The following is a 27,076-nucleotide window of genomic DNA, read 5'->3' as shown; positions in this document are numbered from 1 at the left end:
ACGAGTGCAGGGAGCCAACATCGTTGACATTGTGGCTAAGGGATACAATATTGTTCATGAAAACATTGATTTCATTGCTTTGAAACCAGCGTGGTACGCCATTACCATGGGTTGGACTCTGGGAGTTATCCTTTTGTCAGCGGAAATTACTTTTGACTTGATAAAAAATGCGAATTGGCGAGCCCCTCGTTTGTCACGCGCGCCTTTCCATCCAACTGTCAAACCAAACATCAAAGCAAACCCTGCGTCTCCGTCACTAGCACGTGCTTTCGTAAACAAACGTCGTCCCCGGAAGCTGTTCCCCACCGCAAACAACCATGGCCAATCGCAACGAATCCGCCCCATCCCGTCCCGTGTGCCGCGTGTGTCTGTCCAACGACGCGCTGCAGGTCGCGATCTACGGCGCGTACGGCCGAGCCCACAAAATCCCCGTAAAGATCCGCGTTTGCCTTCCGATTACGGTCGATCGGAACGACAATCACTCCAAGACGATCTGCCACCGGTGCGTGACCAAGCTGGACGAGTACTACGACTACTACTGCAACTCACTCACCTCGGATCGCATTTGGAAGGGAGAGGAGCTGTCCGTCCAGAAGTATCTCCGCCGGAAGGTGGACAGCAAGCTGACGGCGGCCGTCGAGCGGCGAACCGAGCGCGAAACGCGGGTTGTTCCGGCGCCAGTGGTGGACGATCTGTTGTTGCAGTCGCCGAAGCTGCAGCTGCCCAACAGTACGTACGTCGTGGAGCGCAGGGAGGACAGTCCGCGGCCGGAACCTTCGGCGAGTTTTTTGGACATGAAGAACCACAGCCAGCGCAAGAGGAAGCCTAAGGTGGCGTCGCAGTCGAAGAAGATTCAGTCGACGTACACCGTTTCGCCGACGCTGTTTGATTGAGAGATGATTTAAGTGTACTGTTTCGACAGTAACATCATTATTGTGAATTTGAACATTGGCTTATTTTAATCAATAAATACTATTGCTCTGATTTTTTTTTCTTTTTTTCTGTATCTTGTATAAGAGAAGCTACCATTTGAACTGAGAAAAAAGAATACTGGATGCGAAAAGGCACTCATGTTCGGCAGGATTTTATTGAGAGCGTTTTTTCATATTTATCAATTGCATCTATTTTCTCAAATTATCATTTTTCTGTGAAATGTGTCAGCAGTTTCCATGATGTTTGACACGATTTGATTTTGTTATGACACAAACGACGAGATGTCAAAACCATAACGTACTGTCAAAATTTACTTTTGTCAATTTTGACAGCACTTTAAGGCTCGACATCTGTGTCAACTAATGGCCTATCTACAATCACTTAGCCTAGAATAATTAAGTAAATAAAATGGATTAGTTAGAAAAGTACGCAACTAACGGTCGTCATCTACAATCAATCAATACAATCAAGTTAACCCTTGATATGGAAACGTCAGCTTTTCAAGTAATTGGGTCCTAAAATGAAGCTTAGATTGCTGATATTATTGTTCACAGCGAGAAAGCTTATTTTTCTGAGTACAATGACCCTTTGTACGACCACAAAGAGTTTAAAATGGATTTTTAAATCAATTTTGAAAAATTAACCTCGCGGTCCTTCTTGACAGAAAAGGTCCTACTTGACAGCTCGTTCCAAGGGGACCATAGTTGATCCATCGAAAAAATGTTGTCTTGTCAATTTTTTTTTGTATTAAAATGAAAAAAAGTGATCGGAAATGGTTTTTGATCGTGTTTTTTACCGTTGTAGATAAAAATTTACAATTGCATAAATGTCCCATATGCATTTTCATCGATTTCGAGTTACTGATGCCATTTGGTTTAAAATTGTTTGCTCTTTCGAAAGAGCCTATAACATCCAGTACTTTGTTCTAGATATCAGGAGGAAATTTAGTTTTTTCGTTAAAATTTAACACGTAGCCTTATGTATGGGACAAACTTCAAATGCGTTTTTCTCAGCTTGCTGTTTTTGCATATGGGACATTTATGCGAACATGGGCAGTTTAGTACCTAATTGTAGATAGGCAATTACGACCAGAAGGACGAGATGTCAAACTTTTATGTGCTATCAAAATTGACGTCTGAAGATGGGTAAACGACAAAATTTCAGTTAATGTTTCTATCGGCAATTGAAGCCTAACATTTCAAAAGGGCACACAACTTTAATATATAAGGGTATATCCGACGACACGACAAGACACTCGGCGGAAAATCCCAATCAAAAAGTGGTCCCTCCGTGAATACCGTGAAATCCCCGTGATTCAGTAAAGTCACGGTAACTTTGAGGGACCCCTCGGTTTTCGTCGAAATAAATGTTTCTCGCAGCACTGCTTGTTGATAAATATTTACAATCGAACAAACAGCTGTTTTGTGTTTTGATTGTTTTTTTTTTCGTTTGCGTTCCGGGTTTTTTTTTCCATTGGGGGGTAAGGCACAGTAACTGGTCCAATTCGCCTGCGTTCCGGGTTCCGGGTTTTGATTCCGGCACGTACAAAAACCAACCTTGTTCAAGCTGACCTACCACATCAAGCAATCTTAAGCTGGAACAAGATGGTGACTTGGGATTTTTGAATTTGGTTCTCGCTTATGTACCCCTGGAAATATTCTGACCAATCGTGTTGACCGGTCGAAGTGGAGTCAATCGGAGAGGACAGCTTTTTCGGGAAAACTCACTTCGTGAATTATCTACGGTGTGCTTTGCCAGTTAGCTTAAAAGGTGGTCGCAAGGGTGAGTTTATTTGCAGCGTACAAGTGAGGATCCTCCCGGAATCTTATCTACCGTAATCTTCTGGCCGAGCTTTGCTTAGCAAATCTGGGGCAACATTTGAAAGGGGCGGTACGACATTGCTCTTACGGCCTTTCATTACACGCGTTTAAATGGGACGAAAGGCCGTAAGAGCAATGTCGTACCGCCCCTTTCAAATGTTGCTCCAGAAATAATGGCATACCAATCATGCAGTTCCTTTTTTCCGTTGATAGCTCAAGCACCTGAAAAGTCCGGCCCAAAAGAATGAGAAGAGCCGCTGCTGCTTCCGGCTGCGATGAAAACTGGCCGCTCTGGAGAAGAGGCAGCGCACTCCAGATTTCCTTCAAGTCACGATTCTGCTTCTTAGCGGTTAAGCTTTTCAGCCTCCAAATTTTCCTGGATTTTTAACAGTTGTGGCTCCGGGAATCCAGGCCAGTTCCTCCTTGTGCTTGTTCAACTGCTGCTGCATCTATTCGGCTTGGCGGCTATCCGTTCCACATACACCAGAACGACGGAAAAGATGGCCGCAATGGCAGAGGTACGACAGGTTACGAGGGCGACGCGGTCCATCAAGCGCATCGCAGCAGTCACCGAAGAAGCGTCTCCAGGCCAGTCCGGCCAAGTACCAGCCGCTGGGTCTGCCAAGGTAGAGTTTGGTGCCGCCAACAGCGCCGGGAATGTGGACTGCGGAGAGGACAGCCCGACTAGGACGGCGAGGAGATCCAGATGGACATGATGCCGGTACCAGCTGGTCTACACGGACAAGAATAAAATGCTGTACATTACGCACCAGATGAAGGTGAAACGGATACGGTACTTGCTGGTACAGTCTGGACGAGGAGTCGAAACGTTCAGCCAGGGAAACAACGGTTGTCGGCGGGAGAACTTCAGATTGCGACGATTTTTTACTAAGGCGCCGAGAGCCTCTTTCACCAGGTTGCGGTGCGGCACATGCCGCAAACTGGCCAGGATAATGAAACATCCACAAGGCGGTTCCGAAGCTGGACGGCCACCTGTTGGTACAGGCGAAGGAGAATGTGTCGGAGTTTTCGATTAGTGCCTGTTGTGTACCCGGGGGAGCGAACAAAGGTTCAACATAAAATATAGAACAAAGTCAGATTAAGTGCAAACCACCGGTGAACCGAGATTAACCACCGGTAGGAGCTTTGGTCAAGTGAAACTCTTACGTAAAGCAGTGATTTCGTTGCCTGTCCATCATGAAGGACCCGTCCGAACCTTCAGCTGTTGAAGAATACCGTTATGTTTACAGAAAGAGACCGTCATCAAGATTAAATCGACAGGATCTGTTGGATTTTTGTACTACTTTGACCTGACGTAAACACGAAAGCTTATAGTAAGGAATCTGCAAACCAAATTGGTCCATTTTGAGCATTCAAAAGCACACAAAAAGCAAAACATCAAAATTTGTTTTAATAAATCTCTAGAATTGTTTAAAAGAGGTTTTATTTGCATTATTAATTCATGTATGTACCTTTATTATTGCATAACAATATTCATGAGTTACTCAACAATAATTTGTTATCATTAATATGGCTAGATTTTTTAAATTTAAATTTTTCACCACCTGGTCCAAATACGCGTCAGCAGTTCTGACTTTTGAATTACTCAGCCGGTACTGCGCCGTTTTGGGTCGCCGAAGAGCCGGATACAGATTCTAAAACATCGGTCGGCTCCGCTCTTCCTCAAACCCATAACCGCGCGTTTACTTGGACTTCTTGTTTTTGATATTCTTGAGAAAGAACTCCAGCACCTTACCCTCCAGCAGGCAACCATCGACACGGCCACTCTGTCCAGATCGGAAAACGAAGACGGTCAGCGTTGAACTGCACCTCCAGGGCGGGAAACATCTTGGCAGTCTTCTTGCGCTTGGCGTAATTCTTGAGCAGATCTAACTGCCCTTCTTGGCCAACACATCCTCCTCGCTTGTCTTCAGGAAGCAGGTAGTGGCTCTCGTACCACCGGCGGAACGGGGCCTTATCGATCACGATGATGGCGTTTTTAAACAGTTTCTTGGTGCGCACGAGCTCGTTGTACAGGTTGTACGTGATACGTGGATGATACGTGCCTTGCGGGAGCATCTTTCCAAAGCCTAGGCAAAGCTGCCGACGTCCAGATGGAGCGCACGGAACATTATGTTTTCACCTCGGTTTCGCACAAAGTGGATACGGCTGGTACTAATCTTGATGTTGGCGGCCGGGCGTTCCAACTCATTCTTCCTCTCCTTGTGGATAGCGACCTTCTTGTCACCGGTGGGCCGCATCTCGTGATAGCTATCGCGGCCGGTACCCATCTTTATGTGTTGATCGAGAAAGAAAGGTGAAGAATTTTGTGGAGATGTCAACATCGATCGCTTTACTGCAGGTTCTTGTTTGGAACACGATCGCCACTATTCCTGGATGCGCGACGGTCGTGCCCTAACCACGGTTCGATGTAACACAAGCGGGTGAACTTTGACGACCAGTGCGGGTGAACTTTGACGACCAGTGTTTTTCTGCTCACTCAGTTGTACTCCGGATGAGGGATCTTCTCCTGCAGTGCCACATCCAACGGTGGATCAGCACTAATCTTCTCGCCGTCCTGCTCGATGGTCTCGGTCGTAGTGTGTACTCGCCCAACCGGACGCTGATTCCACAACTGGAAAGAAATTGCATATTAATAAGAAGTTTTACTAAATTCTATCGATTTCTACCCGACCAGTTGATCAGAAAACTTCACAGCTAAACTTATGCTCACCTCGGAAATTCTCGTACTCTAGCATGGCCAACCATCGAAACCCCTTCAATATCGGCGTCCTCTTCACCGTAGATCCTCAACCCGATTGGTTATCCCACACTCGTTCCGCCTAGGTTCGGAAATAAATCCGCCCACTGCCACACCACGCGGCGTCGTATCAACAGCGGCGTCCGTCGTCAAGATGACCAGTGGTGGGTACGATATCATAGGTTGGCCAACGGTACCGGACGTGGCCCTGCTACGGACGGAAAGCCGCCGGAAGTCACGCTCCTCCCAGATCAGCAACCGATCGCCGAAGAAGGCTGTTGTTTATTTTCTCAAAATGACATTTCTCGCCGTCACCAAGCCAGTGCAGCCAAATTCAAGATTTTTTTTAAATTTTGTTTGACGTTTCCAGTTTGACATTTCCAGTTCCCGTGGAACCGGAGGGGTAAGCCGATTTGGTACCCACTTTTTGGAGCCGAGTGGCTTGTCGTGTCGTCGGTATATCCCTTTCACTCGAATGACAGTTTGCATAAGGTGTGTTTACGAAAATTTAGCGCCCTAATAAAATGGAAGGCACGAATTTTGCCATTTTTTTGCGAGAATTCTCAGAAAGATCTAGATGTTTAGTATTTTTTCAAAATGTTTATTTTCAATTCCTTTTTCTTCTAGATTTCTTTGAACTTGTATCACATATACATACATTTTGTTTATTGCTATTTGCTCACCTGATTTTTACGCTTAATTTCTACTTACTGAATACATAGAAATATTTACAATCTATCATTTTTCCCTTACTTCAATTTCATGTTGTATCTAAAGATCATTTTTCATCCACCACTTCTTTGAGGAAATTTGAGGAACTTTAAACACACTCTCTCTCTTTAATTTTCACTACGCTTAATCCCTTTAAAGCTACTAGTTCTACCCACTCCTGGCATGAATGTTCCGGATTAAGACACGTTTTCCTGACTATTTGCACTAGAAGCATCCCAGCTTTGGTGTTTTTCGTAAAGAAAATATTTTGTATAAATTTTAAATGAGTTGTTCAGTTGCTATTTCGGCGGTTTCTTGTTCGTGGCGGGGAAAATTAATTCTTTGAGCAATTCTTTTGTGCTATTTTCATTTTTGAAGGTGGAGCACCATTTTCTCTCTCCCTTTGGGGAAGCAAACTTTGGGAGATTAAAAAATGACCTCCCCCTCCCCCCGTCATTAGATTTTTATTGTGGTGGAAAATCAAGCTTTTGTTAGAAAGCTGGTCTAAAGACTTTTGCCAAGATTGTTAATCGCCAACGATTCTTCACTGAGCGCTTCGTACTCGGCCTGCATCAGGTCGTGCACGCGGTCCATTAGCGCCGGGATGTCATCCTTGGTCATGCCGGCACACGAAATTTCCGGCAGGATGTGGATGATGTTGTGACCTGGGGGGTGTTGGAGACTGTTAAGTGTCATTTCAATGGGGAATAATTTAATAGGGACGAACCTCTGTTGAAAATTTTCGCCTTCGAGTTCAGAAAGTGATACTTGGAGATCACAACGGGTTGTACAATCCCTTGGGACTCAATAGCCACGTGGAAGGAACCCTTCTTGAACGGAAGCAAATTGTCCCCCTCTCCTCGGGTTCCCTCAGGGAAGAATAGGATTTTTGCCTAAAAAAATTAAAATCAATTGAATTTTATTAAATCTATACTTGAAGAAAAGTCGTACCTGTTTCTCATTGATCGCCTTGGACTCCTTGTTGATGGCGGTTTTGGCGGAGGTCTGGTTCCGCCGGTCGATGAACAGAGTGCCCCACAGCCAGCTGGCCAACCCGAACGGGAACATGTACAGCACCTCGCGCTTGGCCACGACCGTGGCGCGCCCAACGATGGGCCACAAGTAGGCCAGGACTGTGCGGAAGAGGATGAAGAATCAAAGGGATAGAGTTGTTAGTGGAGTGGTCCAAGGAGGCTAGGAATGGGATACAGTTTGTTTTTGTTTTTTTTTTTTTTTAAATAGATTTCTAGAGTAAATTTTCAAAACAACATATGTAATAAGGGTTAACTATGTGCATTTAGGACCTATTAAAAATCTAATAAACTTTTAGTAATCTTTATTCTTCCATTTTTCTTCTCTTTAAACATCAAACAATCTTGCAGTATCTTAATCCTAAATCTTAATCTCTTTTAATATGGACATTTAACAAACTGATAATATAATCCTTTAAAATCATGAATTCTTTTAATCAACCTTTATCATACAACAAATCAATAATAAATTGTAACAATCTTGTTACAATGTTATAAAACCACAGGGAACTACACGTGCCTTTAAACTATTTGCTCAATAGTTCGTGATAGTTATCTGTAAATCCCCTATAAAAGCCTGCAAACACAATCCGATTTGGCAGTCGCAATGGCTTCAACATGGACAATCTTAACAGTTGGACTGGTCTTGCTTTCAAGATCAGCTTCTGGGGATCATTCCAAGCAGGTTGTAGACTACGTTGCTTCCGCGATTCATTACTTGGCATCTCATGGTCCAGGATCATTCGACTTGTGGTTCTACGAAAGTTCCACATCATCCGCGAACTCTGTATTACACGATCTTTTGATTCAAAACCAAACAAGCATGCTTGCTCGTCGAACTCTGCACTCCATGAAGCAAGTAAGGATGCATCGATCGCCGGCACTTGTGATTCTCAACTATAACAGCATCCATGAGTTCAAAATCGGTCGCTTTCTGCAGACACAGTTTCATCGTTCAACGAAGTTCATCGTATTTTACGACTTTGAACATCAACGAGAGCTCACAAAAGCTATGAACTTGCTAAGCTTGTCGAAGATAAATGACGTAATTTTTGTTCGATCGGACTCACTAACAATACACCACAAAATGGCATATCAAGAGGAGGTCAACGTTCGTTACGGCGAAATCCCTTTTGAGGAGCTATTCGTTGATCCTGTTAGCAATATGAGTGGACACAACTTCCAGGTTTCGTCATCATTTCCAGTACTAAATGAGCGGGTTGGAATCAACCAATACTACACGGAGATGTTCATTGAAACGATGCACAGACTTGGAGGGAACGTCCATTTGAGGAGAATTAACTGTCACGTTAGTCAATCGTCTACTAGTTGCAGTCGTAGTATATTCTACTATAACTCTACGACCCCGTATGACTTTTGCACAGATATGTTAACGTTTAACTTCTTACAGAACATTTACCACATGCACTCTATAATTCCAAACGCGATGGTCATTGGTGCTCCAAGTGGACGACGATTAACCGCGTACGAGGTATTCACGATCCCATTCAAACCTGATCTCTGGATTGGACTGTTGTCCTTTTTGCTGATTTGTACTGTCCTGATGTTTGTTTTTCCAACTCTTTTCGCTAACAATCTGATCCTGCTACCCATCTGTGGATTTGATCGCAAAAAGTTTCACCTCGTATCGCCGCTGGAAAAAACTGTCCTTCTCACATTGATCGTGAACTTTTTCATACTCCTTAATGCTTATGGAGCAAAGATCATTGCTTTCATGACGGAGTTCCCATATGCACCAGATCCCAGAACGCTCGATGATCTTCTCCGTAACGGGATTACAATCCGACATTTTGCTGACGGTTGGGCCAGACAGATGATTGAGGAATATCCACGGATGGAGCCACTCTTCTCCAAATTACCCTTATCAGCAGAGTGGAATTTTCAGAAAAACGCCTACATAAGTGACCAATATTTCATGAGATACTTCGTCAGTAGGTCCGATAACTACGATTCGATCTCGGGTGGACCTCGGTACATCATTTTGAGAGAGTTTACTTTGGGCAATATGATTCAGAGCTTTTTCACCGGCTACCGTAACCCGTTGGTTGCAAAGCTCGAGCAATCAGAAATGTGGCACTTAGAAGCAGGTTTGTTTGAACTATACGTCCGAGAGTTAACCAACAAGGAATTTAGTATTCGCCAGTCACGCTTTTCGTTGCTAAGTGGTGTAGATGTAGGAATAGCTGAGCTGGAACCGGCGTGGTACATTTTGGCTATTGGTTGGGGAACATCCTTAGCTGTGTTGGTATTGGAAATCACATTCAAGTTTATATGGAAGATGTATGAACAGATCAAAACCGTCATATCACAGGAGTCTTTTGAACCGTCCAAAATTTTGCTATTAATTTTCAGTCATACTGTTAACTTTATCCTTATAATACTATGGATTGTATGGAGATTCTTTAAAAAGTCATATATTGTACACTGAGTTACATTTCCTTGTGAGCTACGTATACAATGAGAAAAAAATCTGGACTTTTTTTTTATAACACAGAAAAAAAAGTTGAATTTTGGAAGGTTGAAAATTTGGTAGGTTAAATATTACCTCTTTTTTGAGTAATCTATATACACAAAAAAAAATCGACGTTTTTGTTCGAACGCGAATCAGTTCAATACGGAGCGTCGGATCGAGGTGCTTTTTGTTGCGTTGGGTTCGTATAAGCCCAAGGCAGGTTTAAACGCTAACTAATTGACACTTTGGCTACTCTGGAACCGATTCCGGAGCATCGGCAAATTGTATAGAAAAAGTTACGTAAAATCATATTTTGATCACAGGAGGCTGAATAAGCAAAAAATCAAAAAACGTCAACAAGCGAAAAAAAGGCAGAACGAAGTTTGTCGGGTAAGGCTTGTATCACATAAAAAATGTTTAAAAATGTGAACTTGATGAATAACTGATCAAAAACTGATGAATGTTCACCAATTCCTGATGTAATATTACACATTTTTTTCGACACTGAATCGGTCACCAAACTGATTACCATCATTTTTTTTCTGTGAAGGTCCTATATTTAAGCAATAATAAAAACCTAAAAGTACACACTTTCAACTACATGTCCTGAAATTATCTCCGTGTCTATCAGTGTCTATTTTTAGATATCTCAAACGAATTTGACGGATTTTTATCAATTTATGCATAATTTTTACGCGGAATCTGATTGAAAACTTGGTAAATACATAGTCTATGAAAAAATACGACAGCCTTTCTAAAGTGACCAAATATAAAAGGAAATATTTAATTTTATTAATACGAACAAGTATTTAAAATTTTAACTTGCATTAGTTTTGGGCTAACCATGTTTTTATTCATTATTTCGTGATGGGAGCAAGGGCGTCCATACGAAGTGTCCCTACACCCGCTACAAATTTCCGGTGCTTGGGAAGGGAATAGGGGTTTCTTTTTATGCTTTGCGTTGGTATTCAAAAATTTATGCAAAAAAAAACTTATGATCGAATTATTCACCTAGCGCTCACATTCGATTCCAAGGCCAAGTTGCCTGTGAGTATGGAGATTATACATACATACATACAGACATACAACTTGTTTTTATTCATTTTTTTTAGAATGTGTGTCATAGTTTTCAGCATACACAATGTAGTTTCCATAAAAATCGATCAATTTACCCTTCAATTAACCGATTTTTACCTCGTTTTCAATATGATTTCGAATAAAATTTATCAATAAATTGTCAAATCCAAACTGAGATGTCTAAAAATAGACACCGATAGACACGGAGTCATATTCAGGAAAAGTAGTTGAAAGTGTGAACTTTCAGGTGCATTGCTCGATTTTGCGCCAAAATGCGCCATTTTGAAAACAAAGCAATTTGAAAATAGGCTCAAAATCACTTAAAAATGGTTATAATCTTCAATAAAGGCTCAAAACTTTATGCTGTCTTCGGCAAAGATGTGTAATTTTATGTCATAAGCAACTCTTCAGAACATAGTAGGCCGCTAAATTACTAACAAGTAGATTAAGAGCTACAAATTTGGCGCCTTCGACAAACTTTCATGAAATCAGCTCCTCTACCGACACCAAAGCCCTACAACGTCATCCAACAAAGTTAGTTTTTGGTTGACACCCGGCAAGTTCGTCACCCTGTATATATAACTCCAAAAGATAGCACTTATCAAGTACAACAACTCTTCGGAAGACACCATTTGGCTAAGACGTCAAATAAAGGAGTAATCAATTTATTCCTCCTAATTTTGACATTCCGAGAACTGAGGGATCATGCACTCGTAATTTTATTAATAGAAAAATATTAGATTAATTTATGCATAAATATTTAAATCACTTTATAAGCTTCTCAACTAGCTCGAACCAACCTAATGGCCATAACTCTCTATTTGTCGATCATCTCTTTCTGAATATTGCTTAATCTGTCAACTTTTTGTTTAGTCCCATCGAATCGCGTACTCTAATGCTTTCGAATAATCCCTACCTTTAATCTAGAGTTTTGTTTGAAAAGGTCCTATAATCTATTGTGTTTCACTCTCCAGAGAATAACACGTGCTTTTTGTGAAACATACGCGCCACATACCTCCTGGGAGTGGAACACATGTGCACGTGCACACGTGCTCCAGAACCGTTAGCAAGCGATTGCAATCTTGTCATAGTTTATAAAACGCAGCATACTGCGTTAAAACTAAATCAGTGAAAATTTTAAACGAGCGGATAATTCTTGACTTTTTTTTGGATAAATTCCTTTAAACAAATATAAACATTGAGTGGATCCCGCTTACTCCGATTGACATTGACGTAAGGTGAGAAAGGGATACACTCAATGTTTATATTTGTTTAAAGGAATTTATCAAAAAAAAAGTCGAGAACTGTTAAAGTTTTGCTAGAGATGGAACCAACATCCGGATACTAGTCACACCTAGTTATGAATTACGTTGCATCGATGATCCTGCAAAGGACTGTCAAAAATTCTGGAACCTTAGCTTGCTGTTAGATTGGCTTGATATCTAACTCAGTGAGTTCGTAATCACAGAATTGTCGTGTTAAATTAAACATGGTTTTGGAGTAGAACGGAATCGAAGGAGATTGTTTTGAAAAGGCACACAACTCAACGGCCAAATTTGACTTTTCAACAAAAGTGTTTACATTGAGTAACATTAGGAAGGATCTTTACACCCACAGTTGGGCAGAGCCATCCGAGAGAATAAAGAACATGATTTGGTAGTATAAAGGTACTGTAATCGGACGCAGCTGATAAATCCCGAGATTGGCGAGAGCGTTATTTTAGTGGGTTCATTTTCAAAAAGAGTTAACACGCCAAAAATGGCCGATACCGAGAATCGAACCCAAGACCTTTAACATACCGAATCCGCACCCTTGCCGTCTCGGCCACAAAAGCAATAAGCCACTCGAAGGGATAAGCTGTTTCAATGAACGAACGAATTCAGTTTCGTGGGGATTGACTAGTGAGAGGTTTATTCTACCGTATGATTTTGGTAGAGCTATTCACTCGGCATTCTATTGTGGGAGTATGTTCAATCCAGCATATCAAACACATTGCTCATAGCTGCACCAAAAAGTCGGCGGATGACCACGTTGGAAATATTCGTAGTTCCTTTCCAACGGAACCTGTGGATCGGATTGATGTTGCTGTTGCGATAAGATGGTACTGAAACCAACAAGATTCACTAAAAACGTGTTTTTGCTACCCTTATGTGGTCTGATAAGTGATCCTCAAAACTTCTACCCCTTGAAACCAGAATCAGCTTCTTCTGTTGAATCCGCTAGCTGGGAAGATTAAACGAGGTGAAAGCTGCGCTTTTAAGCTGGTTTATTTATCCACTGGGTACGGAAGTTTACTCGACTCGACTCGTGGAAAGCATGTCCGGCAGACATTAGTGACGATATTACAATTTAGTAGCGAAATAATGCCCCTCGCGAGAGTGTCATAAAGCTGTTTGCTTAGCCTTTCGATAATAATCTGGAAAAAGTCTATAAATCGCTGGCAATTCAATTTCGTTTCAAACAGTCAAAATGCAACCCACTTGGAAGATTCTTGGAGTTTTACTACTCCTGAACGTTGCCACTGCTGTTGCATACTCGGCGCTGGTCGGATCCTACATCGCAACGTTGATCCGCTATTTGGCCGCCAAGGAGCCGGGATCGTTCGACTGCTGGTTCTACGAGACAACCGAACCACCGCAGCGATCAATCCTCGATTACATCATCACGTTGAACCAGGCCGTAATGATTCCTCAACGAATCTTTCACGCAACATACGCGATTGAAGCTTCACGGTTACCAGCCCTGTTGATCGTCAACTACAACAGAAAATACTTCTTGGAAATTGGTCAATTCTTGCAGTCGTTTTTCGATCGAACGATGAAAGTGATCGTTTTTCACGACTCCACCGTTCAGAGTGAGCTTGTCCTTGCAATGGAATACTTTGCATACTTCGAGCTTCACAATACCATCTTCGTTCGGCTAGACTCGCTGGAAATACATCAGAAGCCTGCTTACCAAATAGATTGCACCATTTTCCATGGAGGACCTCCGTTTTGGCAGCTGTTTGAAGATCCCGTCAAGAATCTAACAGGGCATACGGTTCACGTATCGCAGTCAAGCAGCACAGTCGAAACATTTAAATTTTCATTGAAAAAAGCTAAAAATTCTGGATACAATGAGAACCTTCTCAGCGATGTTATAACAAGACTTGGAGGAAGGATCCAGTATCACAGCATCTTCTGCAATGCTAGCATGTCGTCTAATGAGTGCACTGCTAATATATACTCTTACAATTCTACCAACATGTTCGACTTTTCCACGAACGGGTACACGATATCAGAAATGAGGAACGAGTATTACATGCCGTCAATTGTACCCATGGCTATGGTCATTGCTGTACCCACAGGACGTCCCTTTAGCACATTCGAGGTGTTCACGGTTCCATTCCGCCAAGAGGTCTGGATTGGATTTTTTGCCTTCCTTCTGATCTGCATACTTGTGATGATCTTGCAACCAATACGCATCACCAATAACCTGATTCTTCTGCCAATGTGTGGCTTCGAACGTCGCGAGTTCCATCTGGTATCCGCCGGGGAGAAAACCATCCTCATCACACTGACCGTGATCTTCTTCGCCCTGCTCAGCGCGTACGAAGCGAAGATCATCGCGTTCATGACGGAGTTCCCGCATCAAGCTGACCCTCGCACGCTAGACGACCTGCTCCGACGAAACATAACCATCCAGCAGTACGGCGAAAGCTGGGGAAGGTTCATGTTCGAAGACGATCCCCGAATCGGACAGCTGTTTGCGCGATCCGCTCATCAATCGCAGCACGATATACAGTGGGATTCCCAGGAGCATGCGCTCACCGGAGGTCGATCCTTCATGCAGATGGTCCTGAGTCATCCCAACAACTACGATCCGGACACGGGACGGCAGCGGTTCATCATCCTGTCCGATTTCACCCTGGGGATTCGTATCATGTTCATGTTCTGCGGCAGGCGGAATCCGCTTGCGCCGAAGATCAAACTACAGGAAGTTTGGCGCTTCGAGGCCGGTTTGTACGACTTTTGGGCTCGGGAGCAAACCCGGCACGAGTTTGGTATCCGTCTGTCACGCTACCTGTGTCTGGACAGTGTGGATGTTGGGATTGCTGAGTTGGAACCGGCATGGTATGCTTTGGGCATTGGGCTGGGGTTGGGATGTGTGGCGCTTGTGTTGGAGGTGGTTTGGAAGTTTATTACGAGCAGGTATCAAAGGGCGATGACCGAGATGAGGAAGGAATCTTTTGGAACAGCTGTGATTCGCGATATGATCATTGCGATTCTTATGAGGTCCTTAACATCTGTCAAGAATTTTATCATAGTGATTGCATGTGTCACGAGGAAATCCTTCAAGAATCATTAGTGTTTATACTAAATCATGTGTTGATGTAATATGCATGTAACAACGCACTTGGGAGTTACAAAACGGCTGAACGATAGTAATCAGACTGGTAACTTTACAGTCGATATGTGTCTTTCATGGAAGATGATTGTACTTTTCGTGCTAGTGAGCTTAACTGGTAGAATCCTCGTGAATCAGGTCGTAGATTACATCGCATCTCTAATACTACATTTGGCAAACCAAGATCCAGGATCATTCGATTGCTGGTTCTACGACACCACCGATCAATCTACGGATTCAATCGTAAAGGATATCATGGCATTAAACCAGCTAGAGTTGATTCCTCGGATGGTACTAAATTCCATGGAGCAAGTAGAGGTTCATCGCTCACCAGCACTTGTACTAGTGAATTACAACAGCAACCACCACATTAAAGTTGGTAACTCTTGGCGTCAAAGTTTGATCGCTCAGTTAGAGCAATAATGTTTTACAACAATTCACCTGCACTAGAGTTAGAGTTCCCTTTTGCAACGAGTTTGCTCAGAGTACTACGGCTTTAAAATGCAATTTTTGTTAGTTAGGATTTGCTAGAAATACACCAGAAGATGGCGTTTCAAAACAACATTAAAGTGCATCGTGGAGTAGTCCCTTTTGAAAAGCTGTTCGTAGACCCACTCTGCAACCTATCTGGGCACACTTTTCACATATCGCACTCCAAAAGAATGGATGACTCATATCTTCTGGACGACAACCGATCTAGCAGTGGGTATTATATCAAGTTACTCAACGAATCGATTCACAAATTCGGAGGAAGAACAAATTTCCACAAAATAATCTGTCAGCAGGAAATGTCCAAAGCTGACTGCTTGAAAAAGTCCATCCTCTACAAATCAACCACTTTGTAAGACTTTTTGACGAATGCGTTCACGCTGATCTCAACGGAAAACGATCACTTCATACAATCCATGATTCCGCGATGGTCATCGCAGCGGACATCGCTTGGCTGCTTTGGAGATATTCACGATCCCGTTCCAACGAGAGCTATGGATTTGGTTGATGTCCTTTCTGTTGATTTTCGTACTACTGATGCTCCTGTTTCCAACTGGTTTCACCAACAATCTGATCCTGCTGCCCGTATGCGGATTCGATCGTCGTCAATTCCACCTGGTATCAACGCTGGAGAAAACCTCGCTCATCGCATTGATCGTGGTCTACTTTGTACTGCTGAGTGCGTACCAGGCAATGATCATAACACTCATGACCGAGTTTCCACATGCAGCGGATCCTCGAACGCTGAACGATCTTCTGCGGAACAACATGACCGTACAATTCAGCCACGACTGGAGCAAACCGATGATCGAGGATGATCCTCGAATGGGACAGCTGTTCTCGCGAACTACTTCCCAGCCGCAAGGAATTCAATGGGACTCCCGGAAGTACGCGATTGTTATTGATCGATCCGGTCAACGGAACGACCACGGTTCGTCATTCGTGACGAGTTCACTCTGGGCGTTCGGATTTCGTTCTACTTCTGTGGTTACCGGAATCCGTTAGTGCCGAAGATCCTGCGCGCTGAAATGCTACGATACGAGACGGGTTTGTACGACTTTTGGGCAAGAATGCGCTATCGACAGGAGTTTGGGGTAAGACAGTAGCGTATTATGTTTTTTGAGGGTGTCGATATTGGGAACACCGAGTTGGAACCGGCTTGGTATGCATTGGCCATAGGTTGGAACGCTGCTTTCGGGATGTTTTTACTTGAGATTCTTTGGATACATCTAGCTCAGACTTTCTCTACCAGGGGCCTAATTAATTCCTTTAAAATCATTGCAAATTTAGTGAGAAGATCCTTCAACACAAACTAATTGATCATGTACCGCACCACATTTAAGAATAAATAAAGTTGCATTTGCTCATCAAACTGTTCATTCAACTCACCGACCAAATCCAGCGCACTCTGGTGGTTCATCAGGACGACCCCGCCGTGCTGCCGGTTAACGTTTTCCTTCCCCCGGACCTCGAAGGACGCCCCGAGCGCCTTGCCGAACTTGGTGCACAAATACGCCGGCAGTCTGTATGGGTACGGTAAACAGGGACAAGAATAACAGTCATTAGCGTCGTGATGATTACTGTTGGGGTAGGGTTGAGTAAATTTTTCTAAGTAATTCTTTGTTTGGTGGATTTGGACGACATTTAATATGCACTGATGGGCAGTGTTGCCAGTTTTTTTTTCAACCTAAATCTATTTGGTTCGAGTTTGGTTCGAGTACAAGCTACTGCAACCTATATATTACTGTAAGAAATCGTGGACAAAAAGGGTCAAATCTGCTGAATAATTCATGAACAAAATGTTTTCCATTTCGATGGTCACTGAACAATAACTATAGTCTTTGTGGTTGGAGGAAAATTGGTGCTCATTTTCCTTTAACTGGAAAGTAAACGACCCTTCTAGTATCGATTTGGTCACGGAAGTATTTGACCTCTTTTCAAATTTAGTTTGTGGCACTCTTCAAACCGTTTGAAAATAATCGATCAAAGTAGCCCACTTTTAAAAGTCACTACAGTCAACTCTCTGGTTGTCAATATCCAAGGGACCGTCGAGGAAGAGAAGCATCAGTTTACAGAACGTTGCAAAATGAAGACTAGATTGATTTTTATTTCTCTTGCTAACCAGCCACACACAAAAAAAAATGAGTTCGCGCACAAATTTTTTTGAGTGTATGGGAGAGGATCATGGCAACATCTAGCTAGCAAAAACAAACAAATGTCAACACCCTTGAAATCTTTGTTTTTCAAAGAAAAATGTCTATGTCTATGTTTTGCTTTAAAAAGCAAAAATAATCCCAGGGACCGTCGAGGAAGAGATCCTTCAAGCAAGAGAAAATATCGAGGAATAAAGAGAATCGAAGTATGAAGTTTCAAGGTACATGGAGCAACATTGATATCAGGAAGATCGACAGCTAGAGAGTTGACTGTAACTGAAATCTGCAAAAATAAATCAAGACCTTCCCCCAGAATCAAGCTCCACTCACAGCGCGTTCCGGTAGTCGCGTGGCCGCAGCAGCATCAGCGGAACCGGTCCCACGGCGCACACCACGGACAGCACCACGAAGCAGAAGAACTTGAAGTAGTACCGGGCCGTGGACGAGAGCGTGATGATGAAGAACGCCATGAAGGCCAGCCCCAGCAGCTCGTTGTTGGTGGCGGTCATCTGTGGGGGGGGAAATTTGGATTTTTTTTAAAATTTTCTTTTTTATGAAAATATAGGCAGCAGAGCCTGCTAAGTTAATTTTGGAAAAAAAAACTTGATTAGTAACAGCAAGCGAAATTGACATTTTGTTAAAACTCAATAGCATTTCATATTATTGCAAAAGAGACGAGCCTCCTGAAAAGCGAAAAAAAATGCAAATTGATTAAATCGACACTCTTTTAAGCTCGGATTTCCGTAGGGAAACGGAAATTCCCTTGAAATTTCCCCAAACCAAAGCTCAGTTGCGGCAAATGAAATCACTAATCCATTTCTTATTAACTGATTCTAGAAATCACTTTAAATTCCCATCGATAAACTCAACCAGCTGTGTCCGATAACGAAACTACGTAAGAAGAAGGTGGCTTATTTTATGACGCCCACGCGGGTTGAATTCAGAAGCAAAAAAAAACACTCAAAGCAAAAATTAATCACGCAAAGATAACGAATCGAAACGTGAACCTCAATGTCAACGTGTTATCAGCAAATTTAGAAAATGAGGGGTAGCCTGCACTAGAACTGCGGCAGCAGGTGTTACTTAATTGCTTTCTCTCGGGCTTTATCGATTGAAGTGATAAGGGTTTTGCTATTGAGGTTGTCGACATTCAATCAAGTTCGGTTTAAACAATGCTCTTGTGATGTTTATTTATGGCTTGAGTTACAAATCGATAATCTTTAATTTGTTTTTTTATGAAGCTAAAAAAAAACGAAACTATTGGCACTACGCCCCCCGGGGCATGGCCTTCCTCTAACGTGGGATTTCTGCTCCAGCGCCTCTGACGAGACAGGAGAAACCGGGACCGACGTTTTACTTCACCATCCGATAGAAGCTCAGTGGATAAGGCGGGAATCGAACCCGCGTCTCATAGCATCATCGGGATCGGCAGCCGAAGCCGCTACCCCTGTGCCACGAGACCCATATGAAGCTGTAAAGAACTAATAAAGTGAAACTATTTAAAATAACACATGACTTTGCCTTCAAACTATAAGATTATATGTTTTACAAAATTGAAGGCAGTATCTCAACAGTAGCCGTATTTCAGATAAGATAAATACCAGATTAATCAAACCTTCTGATTGGCTCTCAACAACAACAGAAAACCTTCAATACAACATTATAACAACATTATCATAGTGTTAACGAAGTCCGCATGTTAACACATCATTGTCGTTGCTATCGATACCTCAGGTACTTTAATGTAACACTATCGCGCACCCCTTCGCCAAGTTTTATCAATATTTATTGATTGCTCTTTATTATAATTCATTTGACATACAACCATAACGCAAACCACCACAATGTATAGGCATATCGTAACTAAACGAAAGTCGAGGCACGAGGAGTCAACGAACTTACTCAAATTGGCGTTCTCAGCCAAATTTAAAGTGGCGTGTTCTTAACCACTTTCAAAAGTTTTGTTGCCGCAGACACGCCGCCAATTTCAATGTCGTCACGACGCACGAGGTCGGATCGTAGTAAGCACTGACTAATCTAGGCGGTTCGAGTAGTGTGATTAAACGTAAACTGTTATCAATGTGATGCCATCATCATGGGTTTCACTCGTGGCGTATAGTAAACAAGTTGTTTCGAGAAGCTTTTGAACGACTTAGGATTGAAAAAAAAATCTAAAAAAAAAGTTACTTCAAACTGCAACAATTTAAGAACTACCCCTTTCAAATGATAATTTGCACAAATTGCCTCATAATAGAATCATGCGATGCTCGAACGAAAATTGTTGAGCACGATTCAGAGCTGATTAAGAAGCTAGCCTGTAGGTAAATAATCAGCTGATTTGTCGTTGTCGTTTGCGCGACCGATTACCATGTCCACATTGACGTCAGTTTGAGGTGGCGTTTTGTTGCCAGGTTCCATTTTGAAGAAGTTTATACAATGATGGATAAAACCATAATCTTCCTAACAATCTTAACAATCCTATGTAATTTGAATGATTTGGCAAAGTTGTATGTTATGATTAGAATTTTTAGGGAAATAATCATTTAAAATTGAACTTGTTTGCAGAAAACTTATTCGCATCTGGCACTTTCTTTTAGAATTTCATGTTTACAAATAAATAACATTCACTTTTGAGCTCATGTACACAGTAAAAAATTGTGTAAATTTGGAAGGTGTAATTTTGAATGGTTGAATATTACTTTTTTTATTATGTAATTTTACCTCAATTTAGACTGAAAAAGCGACTTTACAACAGCAAAGTGGTAAAATTACTCATTTTCAGATTCTTCTGACAAAGTAATATTACCGTGATTTTTTTCTGTGTGGATTTTAAATCTTGATATATGTCTCAATATAAAATTGTCAAACTGAAAATACCAAAAATGATTCAAGACTCGTAAACCGATTAAAAACACTAGAGATTTTCTTTACTTATGTGAGTATATATTTTTGTTTTGTGTTTTCAAACATATTATGTGATATTTTTTTTTTCTTCGAATTAGTTGGTTACTTTTCGGCATTTTTTCAAGAATGTGCATCGTTTTAGTTTTTAAAGGGAACATTTTAATTTCTGATTGTTTAAAAATTGTGTCATGTATGAGTAGTTCTTAAAGATAATTGCTTGAATAATGGTGTCAATTATTTTTTTAGTTCAGCAAGATTTTTTTTAGGATGGTGTTAATTGTAATTTGTTAAAAAATATTACATCTTATATTTTGACAGTCAAAAACAACAATTTTTTTTTTACAAAGTACGTTTACAAGTTATAGGCATTTTTACATTCTAGCACGGGATTGAAACTCGTCTGAAAAACCTGTATCATTTTCTCATTCGAAACAGTGGCGCCACTTGGTGGTAGCTGCCCTGTTTATTACACTGTGAAATTATCCATGGCCAATCCAAGGAACCAGAAGGTGACAACAGAAATGTCCGTCCAAAAGGGGTGCTGCAAAAAAACTTATTATTTTTAACAAATTTTCGAACAAATCAGCAACGAATTACAAGTTTGACAGTTGAACTCTTGACTTTTTTTTGATAAGGTCCTATAAACAAATGTAAACATTGAGTGTATCCCGCTTACTCCGATGGACTTTGACATAAGGTGTGAAAGGGATACACTCAATGTTTACATTTGTTTATAGGACCTTATCAAAAAAAAGTCAAGAACTACACTTAAATGTTGGTTTTGTTATTTGTTTTTGCAAAACCGCATATTTTTAACGAAAGTGCCAAAAATATTCGTAATCACCTTTTGCCTCTTGGTGGCGCTTTGTGTTAGTATGTGTGTGGTCGATGTTTGCGGACGTGCACGCAGAACACAGAACAGTGAGAAATAGCGAAAATGCCTCACTTCCTTCTGCTACAAGTCGCCATATTGAAATTGCTTGAAGATTCATACCCGTGTTTCTAGGCATTTTAAAAATGCTTCATGAATTAATAGCAACTCAGCAAAAAACATTTTTAGATATCTGACACAATTTCCTACAATTTTTGGTGTTGGACTGCTTTTTGCTAAGATACAAAAACAAACAGAAAAAAATAGTTTCTCTCAGCATTACCAATTTTGGCTTTCATTTTTCAACTCACGATGTCTCGGAAACTTTTGGCTCAACTCTCAAAGTCACAAATTCGATTTTTTTTGTGAAAATTTAAGCCAAAAAAAAAAATAAAGATGATTTTTAAATAATCATTCCCAAACATATTCAAATGTACAAAAATTGAGCTCTTCAATACTCTTATACTAAAAGTTCAAAATTATTTTTATTTAAAAAAGCAAAAAAAACACAAAATTTTTGGTTTGTGGTTTAAAAAAAAATATAAAATTAATTTAATGCGATTGTCTTGCATTTTTTTTAAACGAGCAAATATACATAGGCCGTTTTATTAATTCTCATAACATCTCATATATTGGTAAAATCTGCTCGAAAAATCATGGGGCAAACAATTTTGTTTTCTTCAAAAAAGATAAATGTCAATAGAAAATGAAGTGCATTTAACTGAAAACCGTTTAAAAAGCTCTCCCCTGCTCTGATAATTATATTTAGCATATTAAGACTAGCTCAACATTAATTTGAATTTCCGTGAAATTTCAATGTCCGGTTCCATAAAAAACACACTTTAATTTTTGTTAGAAAACTATTGATTTTTAATTCACAAGTTCAAAAAATACATGCTTCACCCTACTTGCATTGATGAACAAAAAATCACAGAAAAAAAAACTTAGCAAACCCAAATTTATCTAGAAATAAGGCTGGTACGAATTTTATTGAGTGTCTTTGACCGTTAGCTCTGTACAAGGTCTAGGGATTGGCAAAAAAAAATCTAATGTCAAATGTCAATTCTGATTTTCTTTTTTTGTTGCGAAAAGTATCACAAAATGCTTTACACATCTTTACAGTTATGCTTCTATCGAAAATTGGCCAAATATCAATGAATTTATGAAAATATTTTGTCTTCTTAATCTTTTTTTTCTGTGGTCCCATGATTCCAAATTTTAAAAAAAGATTTAAAAGTTTTTATTTGTTTAAAAAAATACATCCATGAGCATTATACAATGTATTCTGAATAGTTTTCAATATTACATAGTTTTTTCAAGCAAAATTAAAAATTTTGTCAATAATTATATATTTTGTCCTCTGATCTTTGAAGGGAGTTATTTCTGGAGAGGAGCAAAATTTCGAAACAAAAACTGCAATGGCCTAATTAAACAAAACCCGAAAATATTTAACAAATTACAAATCACAAAAATAAAGCAAAAAACGTGGTTTGAATTACTTTCCGTTTGTTTCAACTTTTATCTCCATTCAATTTTGTAAGCTTTTCGAATAAAAGTAACTTGTTAATTTTACATTGCATATATCTTTGGATTGCATATATCTTTGAAGCATCTGCAGAAGCTCAATTAACTACATTTGAAAATGTATCTTATTCAGCAATAACCGTAACTTCAACTTACTTCTTGTTGAAAAAAGTTGAAAAAAAATCTGTTATGTTCCCAAAATAATTATATTGTATCACGATTAAATGACTCTAAACTTGCAATCTGTTCACAAAAAAGTCAAACCATTTCCATTTCTTTTCAGAACACTTTGTTTATTTCTCGGGAAAGACTTTCAAACCGATTGAGAAACACAGATTATGACCATTACAAAAAAATCCATGCCGATAAAAACTGATCACAACAAATGGTAAGTAAGAAAAATCCGCCAGACTACCGAAAAAATTTAACATGGCTTTGCATATATTTTTTAGTTTATTTATTTTTCACGATTTGCCAACATTATCATTTAAGTAAAGACGTTGATGCGGCAATAAAGATTACATTAGGTAATAAATATTACTGACCTCCTTTCAAGTGCAAACATGTGCATTGAAATTGAACTGAATCATCCGATAGAGATTAATCTTTGTTATGATGCAACATTCTTCAGCGTGAGCAATGCATGCTAAGGGTAGTAATCAATCAGAACAAAATAAGACTTTGACTGACAAAAAATCGTTATTTTGCAAAGTTAGTTTAGCAAAAAAAAAGTTAAATAACATCGATAAACACTTATGTTTACATAATACATCCACCCCCCTCTTAACTTAGCACCAGACAGACATACTTTGTTTTCATTTCGTCTTTTCTCTCAATACACTTCCGAAAAAAAGCGGATTTTTTTCTGGTCTCGCATGCCAACACACAAAAACACTCTCAAAAACATCAAACAAACACCCACGCACTCGTAGTAACACACACATCGACGTACGCATCAGCCCTCCTTCCCGAAAGCATTTTCCGGCTTTTCTTTCCACACTTTTTGTCAGCATCCAAAAAAAACTGCCAAATTTACCTTTCACTGAAAAAAATATAAATTCGCACTTGAAGCTCACCACACCGACCAGACGCGCGCTCGCGACACCTCTAAATTGGTCCTAAATTAATTCAATTGAGCTTCGGCCAGAAACGATTCACGACCTCCGGTTGATGCTATTTTTGTCACAGCAAGCCGGCAGCCAACTGCAATCAAAGCACTCTTTGAATCCTTTTTGTGTCGCAGACGACTCTATTAATTTACACTGCCTGCTGATTACACAATTGAACAACAATAGCTTTCGCGTATTCTTTCTTTGATTTTTTTGTGGTGGGTTGTAGTCGGAAAATTGCACGTGCTCGACCAACAGTTGGAAAAGCTCTCGCTCTCTGTTTGTCAGTGAGAGCTTCAACGAATTTCCCACGAAAAAACGCTCTCTTTTGTGAGCTTTCGCACGCACACACTGGCAAGCCGGAAAATTTCGGCTAAAAGTGGCCACCACCACACAAGCACGCACACAGAATAAGGATCAAAGCAAGCGCCGGAAGCAACTGGCAAAAAAGCAGGTGGGAGGCGGGTGGGTGGCTGTAGTGGGATCGCACCGCCTGCTGTTTTATGCAAGGATTAAAAAATCGAAACTTTTTCTGAGAAAAAAAAGTGTCTTGCCTTTGAGGTTTCACAGAGTTTTCCACTTTTTACAAAATAAAAAACGACAAAAAGTACTGGACGGATCCAAGTAAACGCCGGGCGGACTTTGAACACTTCGCGAAAAGCACGACCTACTGCGCGACGCGACTTCGACGAGTAGCTTCTAGCACGACCGGTGACATGTTCCTTCGTTGAACTGATACAAACTGAACGGCCGGGAATTACTTGCGCTGAGTGCGGCTCGCGGCGGCAGCGATGAACAGTTTCAGTGATGCCAGCAGAGGGAAGTTCCCGACTTGTGAGGGAGTGAGGTGAAGTGAGTCACTTTGAGCTTGGAGGTTCGTATTGAATGGGGATGGAATTACTAGTCGTGGGGTAATTTCACGGTAATTTGCTGCTTCAAAGGTTTAACAAGTCAATAAAAAGCTGATAAAAGATTGATTTCATCAATAAAAAAAGCTCAATAAATTTTATAGTTGTTATTTCTATGATAAAGTTAAACCTCTTACAGAACTAATCGTCTTATTTTTAACTGAACCTGATTGCAAAATCAAGTCTAGTTTGCATTTATATTTTTTTTACATTTTTTAAATTTAAAAACATAATTCTTCAGAATAACAAAAAAAAAATCTAAAATTGCCGCACAGATAAACTTTGATTTTGTTAACGTTGTTAAATGGTAAGATAATTCTATCGTCTTAATTAACGATAAGGTTATCGTGATACCTGATTTTGAGTAACTTCTTTACATAAACTCATTGAAAAGAAATCTTTTCAAACTAAGAAAGAACAAACTTTTAAACATTTGTTTTATTATTATCGCAAGTTTATGAGTCGAAGTACCGTAAAAATATCAGATTTGCAATATGGTCATAATTTTGAATAGATTTTTACTGTTTTTAGTTCTAATTATTTTGCAAAATATCGTATTTTGAAAATACTTATTTAACTTAAATGCAAAATACGTATCGAATGATGCAATACACTGTAGAGATTTTCACTGTATTTAAATACCATTTTCACAATTGCCGTATTTTCTAGGTACTCAAACTTCCATATTTTTTCAATTTTTAATTTTAAGTTTATTTTTTTTTCGAGTTCAATACAAAATGAAAACTAGTTTTAAAATGATTTACGAAAGTTTGGGTGGTTTAATATTTTTACTGGAAATTTTATAAATTTGGGATATTTATTCTTTTCGATTTTTTTAGGATTTTGGCATCAAGACTAACGTTTCAAAAAGGCCAAACATTCAATATTACGCCCATTTGAAATGTTAGTCTGGATTCAAAAATTTTCAAAAAGTTTCTAATTCGTAAAGATAATAAAATTTCACAAATGTTTAATGTTTCTACATTGAAATTTTAACCATTAGTTGCTGAGATATTGTCATTAAAAATGTGAAAATGGTTGGATGAGACTTGAAAAACTTCAATTTTCTTATTTCTTTTTCTTTTATTCGCTGAATTTCTGCAACTAAAGGTCCAATACTCAATGTCTCTTAGGCAATTTTATTGGAAAAATTCTTAAAATTTCAACAAAAAATATTTTTTGAAATGAACAATCATAGACACTAATCTAAAATATCTAAAAAAAAAAAATTTTTTTAGTGAAAATTAAACTTAAAGTGACTTAATCTTGAAAACGGTGCATTTTATCACAAAAATCTGTAAAGTATTTTTTGATTGCAAATCAGCAAAAAAAAATTGTGACTTAAATTTCTATTTTATTTTTATTTTTATTTTTTTCAAAAAATCATTACTTGATGGCAAAATTTGTATCCATCAATGGCTAAAAAGTTGCGGTTTTTTGTCCCCTAAAAAATATAAAAAATTAACAAAAACTAGATGATATGGATTTTGAGAAATGTTTTTTTTTTTGTGAAAAAAAGATAATTTATAAATCGGCAACTTTTTCCTTGTGTATTTTTTTCTTAATAGTCCTACAACTTTACCTTCGACTCCAAATCGATCAGAAAATTCCTTTAAAAGATACAATTTTCGTATATTTACGTGTGTTTGAGTGAATCAATGATTGAATCAATTGTGTTTAGTGAAAATAGGTTGAATCAATTGTGTTTAGTGAAAATTCGAGTTCTGTGACCCCATTTTAGTCAAATTTAAATAAAAAAAATGTCTATAAAAAAAAGTCATTTATTCAAAATTTCATCCCCGCCAAATTGGCCGCCATCTTGGATTTGAAAATTCTAAATAATTTTAGAAAATTTGAAGGGGGCATTCTTAAAATTGACAATTAAAAAAAAGAATGATTCGATTATCCGTAGTGACTAGGCCTTCG

General features: G+C 39.8%; 3 protein-coding genes and 1 pseudogene across 5 annotated transcripts; 2 read left to right on the top strand and 2 right to left on the bottom strand.

Moving 5' to 3' along the window:
* Positions 1-202: 202 nt before the first annotated feature.
* Positions 203-984, top strand: LOC120417931 (uncharacterized). The gene has a single exon (XM_039580171.2). The coding sequence runs from the start codon at positions 318-320 to the stop codon at positions 891-893; it is 576 nt and encodes a 191-aa protein (XP_039436105.1). The 5' UTR covers positions 203-317; the 3' UTR covers positions 894-984.
* A 3,328-nt stretch (positions 985-4,312) lies between these two features.
* Positions 4,313-5,993, bottom strand: LOC120418367 (40S ribosomal protein S8-like; annotated as a pseudogene).
* A 101-nt stretch (positions 5,994-6,094) lies between these two features.
* Positions 6,095-24,990, bottom strand: LOC120418283 (1-acyl-sn-glycerol-3-phosphate acyltransferase alpha-like). 3 transcript variants are annotated; one of them, XM_039580614.2, is made up of 6 exons: positions 24,797-24,990; positions 18,165-18,343; positions 17,071-17,204; positions 7,177-7,358; positions 6,953-7,118; positions 6,095-6,890 (listed from the first exon to the last, which is right to left on the bottom strand). In XM_039580614.2, the coding sequence occupies exons 2-6, from the start codon at positions 18,341-18,343 to the stop codon at positions 6,730-6,732; spliced, it is 822 nt and encodes a 273-aa protein (XP_039436548.1). In that variant the 5' UTR covers positions 24,797-24,990; the 3' UTR covers positions 6,095-6,729. The 3 variants fall into 3 exon arrangements, with proteins under 3 accessions (XP_039436548.1, XP_039436555.1, XP_052564242.1); XM_039580621.2 differs by lacking the exon at positions 24,797-24,990 and adding an exon at positions 24,086-24,181; XM_052708282.1 differs by lacking the exon at positions 24,797-24,990 and adding an exon at positions 24,060-24,092.
* On the top strand, positions 8,214-9,756 carry LOC120418278 (uncharacterized). Its single transcript, XM_039580601.2, has one exon. The coding sequence runs from the start codon at positions 8,269-8,271 to the stop codon at positions 9,703-9,705; it is 1,437 nt and encodes a 478-aa protein (XP_039436535.2). The 5' UTR covers positions 8,214-8,268; the 3' UTR covers positions 9,706-9,756.
* Positions 24,991-27,076: the final 2,086 nt, after the last annotated feature.

Source organism: Culex pipiens, chromosome 2 (assembly GCF_016801865.2).
Source record: "Culex pipiens pallens isolate TS chromosome 2, TS_CPP_V2, whole genome shotgun sequence".
Classification (NCBI taxonomy): Eukaryota; Metazoa; Arthropoda; class Insecta; order Diptera; family Culicidae; genus Culex; species Culex pipiens.
The sequence above is the reverse complement of the archived record's forward strand: the minus strand, read 5'-3'. Positions and strand labels throughout refer to the sequence as shown.

Excerpts from the sequence above, each read along its gene's own strand:
- LOC120418278 (XM_039580601.2), top strand. The coding sequence starts at position 8,269 with ATGAACTTGCTAAGCTTGTCGAAGATAAATGACGTAATTTTTGTTCGA.
- LOC120418283 (XM_052708282.1), bottom strand. The coding sequence starts at position 24,089 with ATGCGTACGTCGATGTGTGTGTTACTACGA. Across the intron at positions 17,205-18,164 it reads CGCGACTACCGGAACGCGCT|ACTGCCGGCGTATTTGTGCA; the intron begins GTGAGTGGAGCT and ends GTACCCATACAG. Across the intron at positions 7,359-17,070 it reads GAGTGCGCTGGATTTGGTCG|TCCTGGCCTACTTGTGGCCC; the intron begins GTGAGTTGAATG and ends TCTTCCGCACAG.
- LOC120417931 (XM_039580171.2), top strand. The coding sequence starts at position 318 with ATGGCCAATCGCAACGAATCCGCCCCATCCCGTCCCGTGTGCCGCGTG.